Here is a 15,173-nt window from a genome sequence, read left to right on the forward strand (position 1 = left end):
TCTCTCTCTCTCTCTCTCTCTCCTCTCTCTCCCTCCCCCAAGTGGATACACTGTGTTCTCTTAATTAAAGGTATTATTCAAAGTGTTTGTTGTCTCAGGAACAATTTTAAATACTAGCTTTATTTAAAGAATGGTGGTCAGCTATGTGGGGCAGTGATTTCTGAACTCTTAGGGAGCTGCCTACCAGGATTCTGTAAGAGCTATAGCCCCCTTTTCTCCGTGACAGATTCTGCTGTTGTAAGCTGCTGTTACTGAGGGGAATGTGTCTTGCTTGAGTGTGTTGGGCCAAGAGATTTAGAGATTTCCCTTTAGAGGGCACATATATTTCATACAGCCTTATAAAATTCACCTGTTTCCAGAGGCCTCTCTGGTGATTCCAAGGTTGTTACTTTAATGCGAAAAGAGCCATGACAAGAGTCCAGAAGTAAAGAGAGAACCTTTTCAAAGAAAACCGAACTCTTCATTTATGAGTCAGTTTCTGATCCTCAGATTGTCTTCCCACTTTAGAATCATACTCAAACTGTGCAACTTTACTTTGGTAGACCTTCCCTGGGGAAAGGACCTACTGGATTAAGCTGTATTATAACTGTATTTTGTCACTATGTAGAGCTGGCGATAGAGGGATAAGGGTCACCTCTTTGAATCTGAAACTGTTTAAAGTCAGAAGTGAGTGTGGCCCTTTAAAAAGCAGAGGTCTCAGGGTGCCCTAGACTATAAAGGCTCACGGAGCTCTACCCCAGGTGGGTGAAAGGGCTATTCTATCTGGTAGGACTGGTGCCACTGACTAGGGGCGGATATCCCCTGCAAGTGTTCTGCCGAGTCAAGTACCTGAGCGGCCCGCGTGGTTGGTGGGGAAGATACATGATGGCTTGTAGTTGCATTCACTATTGTAAAATTGTTCTTTTATTCGGGCTACTCAAGGCGTAGCTTGTCACTTTGAACTTTGGGGTAGCAAGTGTTCTCTATGTTGAAAGTCCCAGTAGCAGTGATACCTGGGTGGAGTGACTGGTGCCAACCTGCTTTCTCAGTTTGTTTGTTAGTCCCCGAGAATCTTGTTCTCTAGCGGAACTAGGACCCAGGTGTGAGGCAGTGAGGGAAGCTGGGGTAGTTGTGAGGTGTCATGTGGTTCGGGGTTTTTTCTTTTTAGCTTATCTTTCGCTTACATGTTTATTAATTAGCTTGTTGCAGAGGTTGTTAAACATGAAAAAATAAATTTGCAAAGAGTACAGTGAAATTCTAAATAAATGGTCATGTTGAAGTAAAGAAATTACGTTCACTTTATAGGTTTAATTATACATCATAATTGTGTAATTTAGGCCATGTGGTTGTGATGTCTGGGAGAGAAGCACACGGTACAATAATTAGCTATGGCTAATGCAGTTCTGCCATATTAAATATCAGATTTATGGGAAGTCCTTCACACAGATTTCTATCTATTTAATGACAGTTTTCCTGTTTTTCCTTTCTGGCCCATTTTCACTCCTCAGAAGTCATGTTATGTTACTATAGTCATGCTAGCAGGCCCTTGAGGAACTCCACATCTTGTCCTAAGAGCAAACTTCACTTAGCCAGCTGCCCCGGCACAGTTTTAGCTATGGAGACTCCCTCTGGATAAATGTTCCCACTCTTTCTTCCTCCTTTCTCACAATTCTTCTCTCCTGTTCCCTGAAGTTTCACTCAGATGGATTGTAATCACCCGGATCATTCAGCAAATGAACAAATTCACCCACCAACAGGAAGGTCCCACATCAGGGGATACTTACCCCTTCCAGACCCTTCCAAAGGAAAGCAAGTTTCCTTCCATGTGGCAGGAGTTGTTTTATATGTGTCTGGCCTTGTGACGGATAGTATAAGCAATTTAGGGGGAGCAGAGAGGAGATGGCAGTTTTAACAGAGAAAAAACATTTAGTAGAAATGATCCCTTCTGCCTCCTTCGGGCGTGTCCCTCTTCTGGGCATCTCTTCAGGGTTTCATTCTTCCGTCCAACTGCCGTTCACACACACTGCCCTTTCCAACGGCTACAGAACTCTTGGCCCTGGCATTCCGTGATGTAAATCATTCCATGCATGGCTCAAAATGGGTGTGAAGCAGTGTTGCCAGGTGTCGGATCATTAGTGTAAGTTTAAAGGATCTTGGGATCTCTCGGGAGGGAGGAGATGGGTAGAACTGCTCTTGGAGTTTGTCGGTTGTTATTGTTTGAGCCAGAACACAGTAATTGTGCTGGCTGAGCAGATGCTGTTGACGGCTGGGGAGGGAGGGAGCCCTGAGCCCGGGGCTGGGATGAATGTGGGTTGATATTTTCTACTTTAAACATTCTAGTGCTGGGATATAGATTGTTTGGAACTGCGCATTTGGCAGTGTTGCTGCCAAGGGGGGATCCTGGGACCTTTGGGGCCAAGCCTGTAGTAGTGCTTCCTGGGACTAGGGTGCCTCTTGTGTCAAAAAGTAGGAAGAGCGGGCTTTTCTGTTTTTCTAAAGATAGCTAAAATATGGCAAGAAATCTAGTAGATTGCTCACCATGTTGGGAAACAACCAGTCACAAACTTTAAAGACCTCTGTATCCATGAGATTTTTTTTCTAAAACAAATATTCTTTCTCCCCTTGTTCATGAAATATTTTGAGGAAGTTACTGTTCATGGTTTACAGTCCTTTGGGGAATCTGCGTGTGAGGGGTTGCTGCCAACTATCCCATTTGTCCAGATTCCTTTTTGACTTGTAAGTTAAAGACTTGTGTTCAATAAAAACTGTTTAAATTGAATACTTAATCTCTTGAATGATCACAAAAAAAAAAAAAAAATCCCATTAGTAGTAATAAGCAATTAGAGGAAAAACTCACATGAAGTACTGTTATTTATCTAGGAAATTATATATAGGGTATTTTTATGTTACATGGATGCTACTGGCTTTAATCCACTTTGCTAAAACTGTATTTTTTTGTTCCTTTTCTTATAGTTGTCATGGATGATGATGACGACTCGTGTCTCCTTGATCTTATTGGGTAAGAAAGATGTTTGTTTCCAAATCAGGGTCAATCAAATGTGTGAGGTTTGCTCTACTAAAACAACCTAATAAGCATATTAAAACCAGATGGGTTTTTTTAAATAAAAATAAATCATCATAGTGTGGATTAACAAATAAAGTCTTGAATAAGATAGGATCATAATTAGGTAATGCTTTATTTATTCTTTATTAAATTTATTTTCTAACAAGTCCCAGGAGGCAGGTATGAGAGATAATAGTAAATAGAAAAACATCAAAAAATAAACAAAAAGTAAAGCAAAAAGCTACTAATAAAATTGTTTTAAAATAGGGAGATAATTTACTCAGGCTAATATGTCATTTTCTTTTTACCATAGAAAAAGAATCTTAAATATAGGTAACATATTTATTGTTGCTTTCCCCTTTTTCATTGTTTTCTAGAGACCCACAAGCATTGAACTATTTTCTACATGGACCTAGTAATAAATCTGTAAGTAATACTTAGAACATCACAGATAGAAATTTTGTCTCTTCTTTATAGTTAAAGTAATCACTCTGTTGAATTTGTACCTTTGCAGAGCAATGATGACTTGACTAATGCAGGATATTCTGCAGCCAATTCAAATTCAATTTTCGCCAACTCTAGTGTGAGTATTAGAAACTGAATGCAGTGATCAAGTGTTTCTGTCTCATTCATGCCTTGTGAATTGAGGCTTTACTTGCCTTTGTATCCTGGTGAGAATTATTACATTGCCTTTGGTAATTGACATAGAAGGAAAATCTATTGAGTTATGTTAATACTTTCTACTTTTTTTAACTTAGTTGAGACAAGCTATATGAGATTTATTTTGCCATTTTCCTAAACTTTCAACTTTTTTTTAAACTGACTCAAATGTTGTCATCTAAGAAAGTAGTATTACAGTGTTTTGAACCTTGTTTACATAGCTTTAAATAAATTATTCTTAATTGTAGTTACTTGCTAAACATTTTCATCTTAAACAAGAAAAATAATAACTGAAACTTACTGAGCATTTAGTGTGTTCATGGCACTGTTGGTTTAACATAATTAACTTCATTAATCCTCACAATAACTCCATGAAGTAGGTTATGTTATTATCCTTATATCATAGATGAGGAAACCAAAGCACAGAGAGGTTCGTGCTCCCCAAAATTACACAGGCAATAGTTACAGAGCTAGGATTCTAACGCAGGTCACTGGATTCTGGAGCCCATATTCTCAAGTTCCAGGAGCATCTTGACAAGAAACTAGACCTGGAGAATAGGGGGGTCCTGCCTGGAGACTATACCCAAATTACTATGTTTAAGCCTATGATTCTTCAAGTCCTAAAATGATGTCCAGCTAACTGAGACCACATTAATCCCATTTCAACTGCCGATTGATTGGGGGGATCGAATGAACCAGTCTTGGCTTTGCTACGTAGTTCTTCCCATCACCTAGCCTCCAGCATCTTATTAGTCTAGGGCTGAAAATCTCTGGCCTTGCACACTGGACCCCTAATTCTTTGTTTTTGTTTTTGTTTTTTCCTTTGTTTTTGGATCATGCGTTCTTGATTGACCTACTTTTATTTTTTCTTCACCTTTTAAAAAATGTTTCAATTGTATTAAATACATATATCATAAAAGTTTCCATCTTAATCATTTTAAGTGTACAGTTCTGTAGTGTTAAGTACATTCACACTGTCTTCACTTTATTTTATTTATTTATTTTATTAAATTAGATTTGTCGTTCTTCTTCTTTATGCATTCATTGGTTGATTCTTGTATGTGTCCTGATCAGGGTTGAAACCTTGGCATATCAGGACAATGACCTAAATAACTGAGCTACCCAGCCAGGGCCTGTTTTCACCTTATTTTAAATAGCTGTTGTTCCTATATCTTCTTTTTTAACAAGAGAAAAAAAACCACTTTTATTTATTTACTTTTCATAAGTTTAAATCCATGAGGTGTACAGCATTAAATGGATTGTGTCCAATGGCCTTAGCAGGAAGGTTGCTTGGGAACTCGGCACAAGCCATGCCACTGTTTCCATGAACACAAGTTACCTACTCAAGTTTTGTTCAGTTTGCCAGGAGTCACTGTGTTTTTCTTTGATTTGTACACATAACCATATCTCTTGCCTAGATAGAATTCAGTTTTACCTTGAGCATAAACACCTTCAATTTTTAGGAGAGCTGTGTGTTCCCTCTGGTTCCGGAGACCCTAAGTATAGCCAGCAAAAATGGCCTTAGACCACAGCCTTTTTTACACATATTTGTCTCTATAGAAGTCCTGCTCCCAGCAGGACTCCACAGGCTCCAAGATAATGGATAGAGTCCATATTTTTTCTTTTATGATTTTGACATGTCCCAGGAAAAACTGCTGGCCAGTGGAGTAGATCTTATTTATGAATGACCATGTTCAGTTCTCTTCATATGCCTGTATTATTGTCTCTAGTTGGAATGCCTATTCCTTAAGGACAGAAACTAACACGTAAGCACGTGCTTGATGAGTAAATGTTGGTAGACTTATTTTGGGGTAGGAAACTAAAGTAGGTTTTGTTTTAAGATTTTATTTATTTACTTTTAGAGAGAAGGGAAAGCAGGGAGAAACAGAGGGAAAGAAACATTGATGTGTGAGAGAAACAGCAATCAGTTGCCTCTCTCATGCCCCCAACAGGGGACCTGGCCCACAGCCCAGACCTGTGCCCTGACCAGGAATCAAACCGGTAACCTTTTGGTTTGCAGGATGACACCCAACCCACTGAGCCACACCAATCAGGGCTAAAGTAGTTTTAAAAGCATTATAATAAACTGATTACTTTTAAGAAATCAAATGACCATTTTCTCACTTTATGTGGGAAGCTTGTTTTTCCTGGCCTGGTCTTGCCTGTGGTGGTGGGGGTTAGAACTGGAGAAGTTCTGAGAAACCTTGAAATACAGGGCTGATTCTGGGATACCTTCTGGACCTCTAGTAGAACAATACCCTGAACTCCCAAAACTCACTTAGACTCCCATTATACAAAGGACTGGATATGGCCGTCTCCTCGATATACACCCGCCCTGGCCTGAGTCCCACTTAAGCCTTGGACTAGAAGCAATGCTGAAAATTAAAATCTGCGCCAGTATCTCAAAAAAGAAACTAAACTCTAGGTAGTTGTCACTAAGTTCCTCTTACTTACCTATTTTCTATATAATAACTTATCAGGGCAATGAATGTACATAATTACAAAAATAATGTTCAACATCATTAGTTAAGAAATACAGTAGCAGAATAAGGTGAGCAGTTTGGAGAGTAGTGCTTGAAAAGCTGACTGTCATGCTTCGTTCCTATTCAAAAGTGAGACGAGTTTGTTTATAAGAATCTCTTTCAAAGGTTGGATATGCCATGTAACACACAGCACCTTTTTTTTTAGAATGCTGATCCTAAGTCATCTCTCAAAGCTGTGAGCAACCAGCTTGGAGAAGGGCCCAGTGATGGACTGCCACTTTCAAGTAGCCTTCAGTTTCTTGAAGATGAACTTGAGTCTTCTTCTCTTCCTGATCTCAGTGAGGACCAACCTTTCGACATTCTTCAGAAATCCTTGCAGGAGGCCAATATCACTGAACAGACGTTGGCAGAAGAGGCATACTTGGATGCCAGTATAGGTTCAGGCCAACAGTTTGCACAAGCTCAGCTTCATCCTTCTTCATCAGCATCCTTTACTCAGGCTTCTAATGTTTCTAATTACTCAGGTCAGACGCTGCAGCCTATAGGGGTGACTCACGTGCCTGTTGGAGCATCGTTTGCAAGCAATACAGTGGGTGTGCAACATGGCTTTATGCAACACGTGGGGATCAGTGTTCCCAGCCAGCATTTATCTAATAGCAGTCAGCTTAGTGGTTCTGGTCAAATACAATTAATTGGGTCATTTGGTAATCAGCCTTCCATGATGACTATTAATAACCTAGATGGATCTCAAATCATATTGAAGGGTGGTGGGCAGCAAGCCCCATCAAATGTGAGTGGAGGGCTTCTGGTTCATAGACAGACTCCTAATGGCAACTCCTTATTTGGGAACTCAAGTTCTAGTCCCGTAGCACAGCCTGTTACCGTTCCATTTAACAGCACAAATTTTCAAACATCTTTACCTGTGCATAACATCATCATACAAAGGGGTCTTGCACCAAATTCAAACAAAGTTCCAATTAATATCCAGCCAAAGCCTATCCAGATGGGTCAGCAAAATACGTACAATGTGAACAATTTGGGAATGCAGCAGCATCACGTGCAACAAGGCATCTCTTTTGCCTCTGCAAATTCACCCCAGGGCTCAGTAGTTGGTCCACACATGTCTGTGAACATCGTCAACCAACAGAATGCAAGAAAACCAGTCACCTCACAGGCAGTGAGCAGCGCTGCTGGTAGTATCGTCATTCATTCTCCCATGGGCCAGCCTCACACACCCCAAAGTCAGTTCCTTGTACCTACAAGCCTTTCTGTCAGTTCCAACTCGGTACACCATGTCCAGACCATAAATGGGCAAATTCTTCAGACTCAGCCTTCTCAGCTCATTTCTGGCCAAGTGGCCTCAGAACATGTCATGTTGAACAGAAACTCTTCCAACATGCTCAGGACCAACCAACCATATTCCGGACAGATGCTTAACAACCAGAATACCGCCGTCCAGTTAGTGTCTGGGCAGACGTTTGCTGCCTCTGGAAGTCCAGTGATAGTCAATCATGCCTCTCCTCAGATTGTTGGTGGACAGATGCCCTTGCAGCAGGCATCACCAACAGTATTACACCTGTCACCTGGGCAGAGCAGCATCTCCCAAGGAAGACCTGGCTTCACCACCATGCCGTCGGTGACAAGCATGTCAGGACCTAGTCGGTTCCCTGTTAGCTCGTCCAGCACTGCCCATCCTAGTCTTGGGTCTGTGGTTCAGTCGGGTGCACCAGGATCAAACTTTACAGGAGATCAGCTGACCCAGCCAAACAGGACTCCAGTACCGGCCAGTGTGTCTCATCGTCTTCCAGTTCCTTCTTCCAAATCCACCAGCACCTTCAGTAACACACCTGGAGCAGGAGCCCAGCAACAGTTCTTCTGTCAGGTATGCTCTCTTTATCAAACAAATGCCTGCATGATTACAAAAGGGAAAAATAAAATTTGTATTTAATAGGCTACAATGTTCACCCTAGGCTCCCGATTTATGATTGATTGCCTTTTTCCTAATTAAAATTTTTTATCAAGCATGGCATGTGGTTTAGAGTGAAGACTGTAGAGTCAGATTCATGGATTTGAATCTAAGCTTTATGACGTGGAGCAAGTTTTACCTTAACTTACTTGTCTAGACTTAATTTTCCTCATCAGTGAGATGGGCATCATAATACTACCACCCCATGGAGTTCTTTGGTGGATTAAACGAGATAACCCGCATGAAGCATTTAGCATAGTCCCTGGCAAATAGCAAACATTCAATAAGCACCAAAATTAATATACAGTAGGTCCTTGAATAAATTGTGTCATTCAACATTGTCTTTTTTTTTTTTTTTACAATGATGAGGTTCCATAGGAACTTAACTTGTTTATATCTATTAAGCTATGGTGAGACTGGTTTCATTATACATCATTTCACTTAAAGTCGCAGAACCTATTGACAACTTTAAGTGAAGACTTAAAATATATATTTGTTTGAATGTATTATTGGCATTTTAAATGAAAGCTTATTTTAGATTATTTACTTACCCACATATAGCAAGCCACTAAGTCATATGACTACATACTGAATAGAGAAGTTGCAGGTGGTTCTTAGATGTCAACCAGAAAGGCTCAGGGATTCAGTGTGACCTATTGGTGGATACTGGTCTGCACCAGGGAGGTGCATACAGAGGGAGGGATCCAGGGCACTGTTATTTGGCTAAGTACTGGAGTCTGTTCTTACCATGCCATTGTGTAGGTCAATTAACCATGGGCAATCAGCTAAACCACATGAGGATTATGTTTCTGAACAAACTCTCAAATAACATCAGCTTTGGTCCTCACCCCCATCTGCCCATCCTGGCTTTTGGTTCCCACCCATTCTGAGCATGTTCCTTAGTTCCAGCTTCACACCTGCTTTCACCCTATCGTCTGCCCTCCTCAGTCGCACTGCCTTGCTCCTCCACACTTAGAACTTCTCTGTACCATATACATCAGTGTTTTTTAAAATTATTTATCTTTAGAGAGAGGGGAAGGGAGGAAGAAAGAGAGGAAGAGAAACACTGATGTACAAGAGATACATCGATCCGTTGCCTCTTGCATGACCCCAGCTGGGGACCTGGCCCAGCATCCCAGACATGTGCCCTGACTGGGAATCAAACCAGTGACCTTTTGGTTCACAGGCCAGCACTCAATCCACTGAGCCACACCAGCCAGGGCTACATCAATATGTTTTAAAATGTGTACCTTTGATTTAGTAATTCCACTCAGAATCCTAAGGAAGCAAAGATTATTTATGACCAAAGATGTTCAGTGAATTACTTTTGGTATCGAAGGTATGTGTGTGTTTTGAAATAATATCAGACTTATAGAAAAGATAAAGTTGCAAGAATCTTTTAAAGAATTTTCATCCTGGCTGGTGTGGTGACGGCCTGCGACCTGAAAGGTTGCTCTCTAATTCCCAGTCAGGGCACAAGCCTGGGTTGCAGGCCAGGTCCCCAGGTGGGGGCATGTGAGAGGCAACAATCAGTGTTTCTCACACATCGATGTTTCTCTCTTTCTCCCTCCCTTCTCCTCTCTCTAAAAAATAAATAAAATCTTTTTTTAAAAAAAGGATATTCATGTTCCCTTTACCAAGATTCCCCCGGTATTAACTTCTACCATATTTGTTTTCTCCTTCTCTCACACTCTCTCTCTCTCTCTCTCTCTCTCTCTCTCTCTCTCTCTCTCTCACAATATATAGATATATATATTTTTTTTTTTGAGAGTGAATTGCAGGCATGATGCCTCTTGACACCTACTTTATTTTCTAAAAGCAGGGATAGATAACCTTAGTACAATTATCAAAACCAAGAAATCCGCTTTATTACGATGTTGTCATCTAAGCTACAGACCTTATTCAGATTTAGTCAATTTTCACAGTAATGTCCCTTTTAGAAAAAAAAGAGAAATTATTTTGTGTTGTTTTTATGTTTCAGGATCCAATTCAGGATTAGTAATTCTCTTGTCACATCTTTAAATCTGGAACAGTTTCCCTTTCTTTGGTCTTTCATGCCCTTTATATTTTTGAAGAGTACAAACTAATTACCGTATTTTATAGAATGTCCCTGAATTTGAGTTCCTCTGATATTTCCTCATGATTAGACTTAGGTCATACATACATTTTTGGTAGGATTGCCACAGAAATGATGTGTCTGCACGATGTGAACTTCTCCCATTGCTGGTAACGTTAACTTTGAATGCTAGCTTAAGACAGTATTAGGTGCATCTTAAAAAATCTCTTCTGGGAGATACTTTGAAACTGTAGATATCCCATTGCTTATCAGGTTTACGTACACTCGTTTAAGCTTCCATTGTTAAGTACTGACTTAATTGTTATTACTGAATCAGCTGTTATTATGATGGTCACCAAATACAGATTTTCTAATTGCATCATTTGTTCTGCATTAATTGTTGGCATTGTAATCTAAGGAAAGCTTTTTCCTTCTCCCTCTTTCATTTATGTCTTTGTTTATATCAGTATGGACTCACAGATTCTTATTTTATTCAATGGGTTATAACTTATTACAATCATTTGTTTTGATACTCAATTTAATATGATGGCCAGTGGGCACCCTTCCAAATTAGCTGCTGGTCCTTCTGACATGTTTCCATCATGCTTTTTAAAAAAAAAAAAATTAATTTATTTATTTGTTAGTTCTGTTTATTTATTTATTTATTTTTAGAGAGAGGGGAAAGGAGAAAGAGAGGGAAAGAAACATCACTGTGTGGTTGCCTGTCACTTGCGCCCCCAACTGGGTACCTGACGTGCAACCGAGTCATGTGCCCTGACTGGGAATCGAACCAGCGACACTTGGCTCTCAGGCCGACGCTCAATCCACTGAGCCACAGTAGCCAGGGCTCCCACCATGCTTTAAGCGTGGTTTTCAATTTCTGGTAGAACAAAATAGCCCATGTTCATCTTTTACTTTCTCTGCCCCTGTCCTGGAATCAACCATTTCTTAAAGGAGTTAATTTCTTCTAGTGGAGAACAGTATTTAGGAACCAAGTTCTCAGCACTACATATGCATAGTACTGAGATTGTCTCAGCTGGGACTTATGTACATTACACATACCCAGTATTTGTAGCTATTTATTTATTTTTCTACCTGTGTTATAGAGTTCATATTGATACTTTCATCTAACCCAGGACCACAGGGTATGTTATTCAAGTTTCCTTCTTTTCCATATTTGTAACTCCCTTTTCTAACAGTGAGAACACCAACCCTACAATGGGTTTACTTATTTGCTTAATACAAGAATATATAGGAAATAATTTCAGTTGCTAATCTATACCACTGTGGAAAAAAAAAATCCTACTAATTAGACTTCAGTATTGGTTTACAGTTCTGTATTTAGCCTAAAGGTATATAGTCAAAATACTGTGTTCAAAAATTAACTTGAATTACTGCATTTTTTCTTCTCCCTGGCTATGCTATTCATTTGAAATACAGTTCTATTTCTACTTCACATTAGGATTCTTGCCCCATTATCCTCATTGATTGTATCTATTTAATTTGTTTTGAACACATGAACCATTAGCATGGTCCCAGAGGGCAGAGCTGGGCACAAGTGTACCTGCAGCAGCCTCACTCCCAGTCCCTCCTCCCGCCCCCACACCCATCCTTCCCTGCCAGTTCTCACCCTTTGCCTAAACAGAGTTTTTTCTTCCCCTCTTGCTTTTTATTTGTTTTGTTTGTTTTTTGCATCATTTAAAAACTTTTTATTATGGGGAATTTTAAACATGAACAAAAGTAGACAAACAGCGTAATGAGCCCCATGCTCAGTCAGCCTCAGTGCTTACCAGCGGCTCGTGTTTCACCCTCACCCCACTCTCCCTTCCCCACCCAGTGTTTTGAATCTAATCCAGACGTAAGTTTATCTTTAATATTTTAGTGTATATCTCTAAAAGGTCATGTGTTCTTCTGTATTTAATGTATTTCTATCTTTGCTTTCATTATTCTTTTTGATATTTAAATTGTCCCACATTTGAACAGTGGAGGCCTGCTTAAGCCGGCTTCTGTAAGCCAGCTTCTGTGCTTTTGACGCATTCCCACCTCCCGTCATCTCTTTGTGGCACAAGATATTGTAGGCTTGTCTTGTGATTACCTAACATCAGACCTAGAATCAGCCATTTCTCCAGGGAGCACTGCAAACTGAAATCTCTTAATGCAGAGAGTAACTTACAGGATTTAAACTTCCTTGTAAATAGATTAATATTTGAAAGCCAGTTATTAAAGGAGGAGCTTTACAAGAGTTGAGCCTATCAAACAAAAGTAAACAAATTATTTTAAGTCCATATCTCCCTGAGAGCGGTACCTACAGTGCTTTGGGTACAGATTACTGGGAGCGACCTCAGCAGAAGTCTCCAGCCCACCGGCCCTTCTCGAATTCTCTTTCCTCCTCTAGCTCAGCCTGACTACCTTACTGTGGAACCACTGTGTCTTCAGACACCAGATTTCAAAACTAGAGGTTCTTGTTTTTCCTTCCTCTTCTAAACCTTTAATAAATTACCAAATCCTACAAGTTCTTCTTTGAATGTCTCATATCCATCCTTTTCAATAATAATGAAAATCATGATCGTATTATTAACAACAAGTACAGTATCAGGGGCTGCACACATTATTTCTAATTCTTACCTTGGGGCTACAAGGAGCACTATTGTTCCCATTTCAGTCAAAGAGATGGAGTTTCAGAGCATGGGCAAACTACTCATAAAGGCAGACTTTATCTGCTAGCTATCTATATCTCAACATAAGAAACATCCAAACCAAGAATTTTTATGAGTTTATTTGAGTCAAACGGAAGACAAATGCCAGGAAGCAAAATCTCAAGGGATAGAGAAAATGCTCCAGAAAATGGCCGTTTTAAAGCTTATTTTATACATCAGAATCAAAGGGGAAGACTTAGGGGGGTGCAAGAAATCCATCAGTGATAGATTAGAAAGGCAGGAGAAGGAAAAGAGGGGAAATCTCTGGGACTGAATAAAAAGTAAAAGGAATAGACATGTACTGCTTTTACATTGACAGGTACGAGATAGTTAACAGTGAACAGGAAAGAGGGTATACAGGGATAAATGGTAATGCAAAAAAAAATACAATAAAATTCTGAAAAAAGAATAGTCAACCAAAAGCAAAAAACAAAAAACAAAAAAACATTCTAGCAATAACAATGTGGGGTTTTATGAGCTCTGCTTTGTGCAGTGTTTGTGCCCTGAGGGATCTGGAAAAGGAAATTACCCTGACATTCCAAAGGTATGTTATCTAGATGCAAAAAGACAACAGACAGCCTCAGTTGGTAAAGAATGACCTTTATTAGGGAAAAATATGACCCTAGGACATGACTACTTGCTTGAACTGCTTTTAGTTAGAGAGTTTTAATTTTAGACCAACCTTCGTGGTTACTTTAGGTCTCTGAGTTTCTAAGGCTGCTGCAGAGGCCCCACCTGAGCTTGGCAGATTTAGCACGAGGCCCATTTTTGGTCCACACAGGGCGATTTTTACCTTTTTCATTTTACGGCATACATAAACTAATTACTAAAATTCTGCGGCACACCAAAAAATATATATTTTGCCAATCTGACAATAAAAAGGTATAACTTTGATTCATTCACAGTGGACAGCTATTGTATTGGCTGCTATTATTTTTTTATTTGACAGTCTAGGGGAGAAAGGTCAGTACACCTGACTAAATAGTCAGGTAGTGCATGTTTAAGAATTTTTGCGGCACATCAACGTGCCATGGCACACCGGATGAAAATCGCTGATCTATACCATACTGCTCTCCACCTCTCTCCTTTTCTACCTTCATACCCTGACCTAGACTTTAAGAGGGACTGCAATATCCTGGGAGAAACAAGAGTTAGATTAGGAGTCAGTGCTCATTTGTAGGTCCTGCTTTGCTACTGACTGGTTTTGTGGTCTAAGTTTGTATCTTAATTCTCTGAGCTTTAGATTTCTCTCTTTAAAAATGAGGAACCCTACCTATGCAATAGAATCACTCAGGGAGCTTTTTAAAAATATGGATGCCTGGGCCTCACCTCCATAAATTCTGATTTAAACAGTCTGGGAAACGACTCTGGCGTCAGCGTTTTTCAGAAGCTCCCTGAGTGGTTCTCTAAAGGCAACCAGGGGAGCAGACTGCAGGTCTAGATGATTTCCAGGGCTCATTCATATCCTAATTAGACAACTGTAACAATTTGCCTGGGTGATTAATCTGCCTTCACTCTCTTCCGAAAACCTGATTTCCACCACATTAATCTTCCTAAAACATTTGTTTTGTGACCTGAACCAAACTTCTGCCCACTTGGCAGGTACGGTCCTCCAGTCGGAAACCCTCCGGGTTACCCAGGCTGACCTCCATTATTCCCTGAACAGACCAGACTCGTTGTAAGCTCTAGCCTTTGCTGATAGGTATATATTGAACGTCCTTTCCTATCAGATCTAAATCCTTCCCCCTCCTTTTGGGCTCCACCCAAAGTCCCTAGAAGAACAAAGCGTTTTCCAGTCCCTCCCTAGGTTTCTTCTCTACACTTGTCCTGCCCACTAGAAGTCTAGCTGCATACTGTGCTAATGCTGAACGTTGCCTTCATTGACTCAGTCATTCAGCTGTATTTCAGTGCTTGCCATAGCCGGTCATGGGCCAAGTCCTAGGGACACAATAATCTTGTGGGGCAGGAGGCACACCGGAAGCCAGCGGCCGCACTGGTATTTAAGTGCTCTGGCGGAAGTAGTCTGGAGTGCCAGGCTCTGAAAAGGGGCCTCTAATCCAAATGAGACGGTTGGGGGAGGTTTCCTTGAGAGTGGTTTTTGACCAAGACCTTCTAAGGGAGGAGGAGGAGTTATCCAGCCTGAGTGAAGGCCGTCAGGTGGTGGGAACAGCAGGTGCACAGCCTGGAGAGAGCAGGGCCCCTGGTACTGAGGGGCAGGAAAGGAAGGCATGTTCCGGGCAGGTGCAGAAGGGTCAGGTGTGAGAGGTGA

At 40.5% G+C, this 15,173-nt stretch overlaps 1 protein-coding gene and 1 pseudogene across 1 annotated transcript in view; one reads left to right on the forward strand and one right to left on the reverse strand.

Moving 5' to 3' along the window:
- The window catches only part of BICRAL (BICRA like chromatin remodeling complex associated protein), a 77,020-nt gene that overhangs the window by 46,114 nt on the left and 15,733 nt on the right, over positions 1-15,173 (forward strand). The window contains exons 2-5 of the mRNA XM_090282424.1: positions 2,953-2,998; positions 3,421-3,469; positions 3,558-3,626; positions 6,392-8,068. Coding sequence (XP_090138550.1) covers positions 2,958-2,998; positions 3,421-3,469; positions 3,558-3,626; positions 6,392-8,068 — 1,836 coding nt within the window. The 5' untranslated portion in view covers positions 2,953-2,957. The remainder of the gene's footprint in view (positions 1-2,952; positions 2,999-3,420; positions 3,470-3,557; positions 3,627-6,391; positions 8,069-15,173) is intronic.
- On the reverse strand, positions 4,683-5,241 carry LOC150007023 (large ribosomal subunit protein eL33 pseudogene; annotated as a pseudogene).

The sequence above is a fragment of the Furipterus horrens genome, unplaced genomic scaffold, assembly GCF_987537825.1.
Source record: "Furipterus horrens unplaced genomic scaffold, mFurHor1.1.pri manual_scaffold_6, whole genome shotgun sequence".
Classification (NCBI taxonomy): domain Eukaryota; kingdom Metazoa; phylum Chordata; class Mammalia; order Chiroptera; family Furipteridae; genus Furipterus; species Furipterus horrens.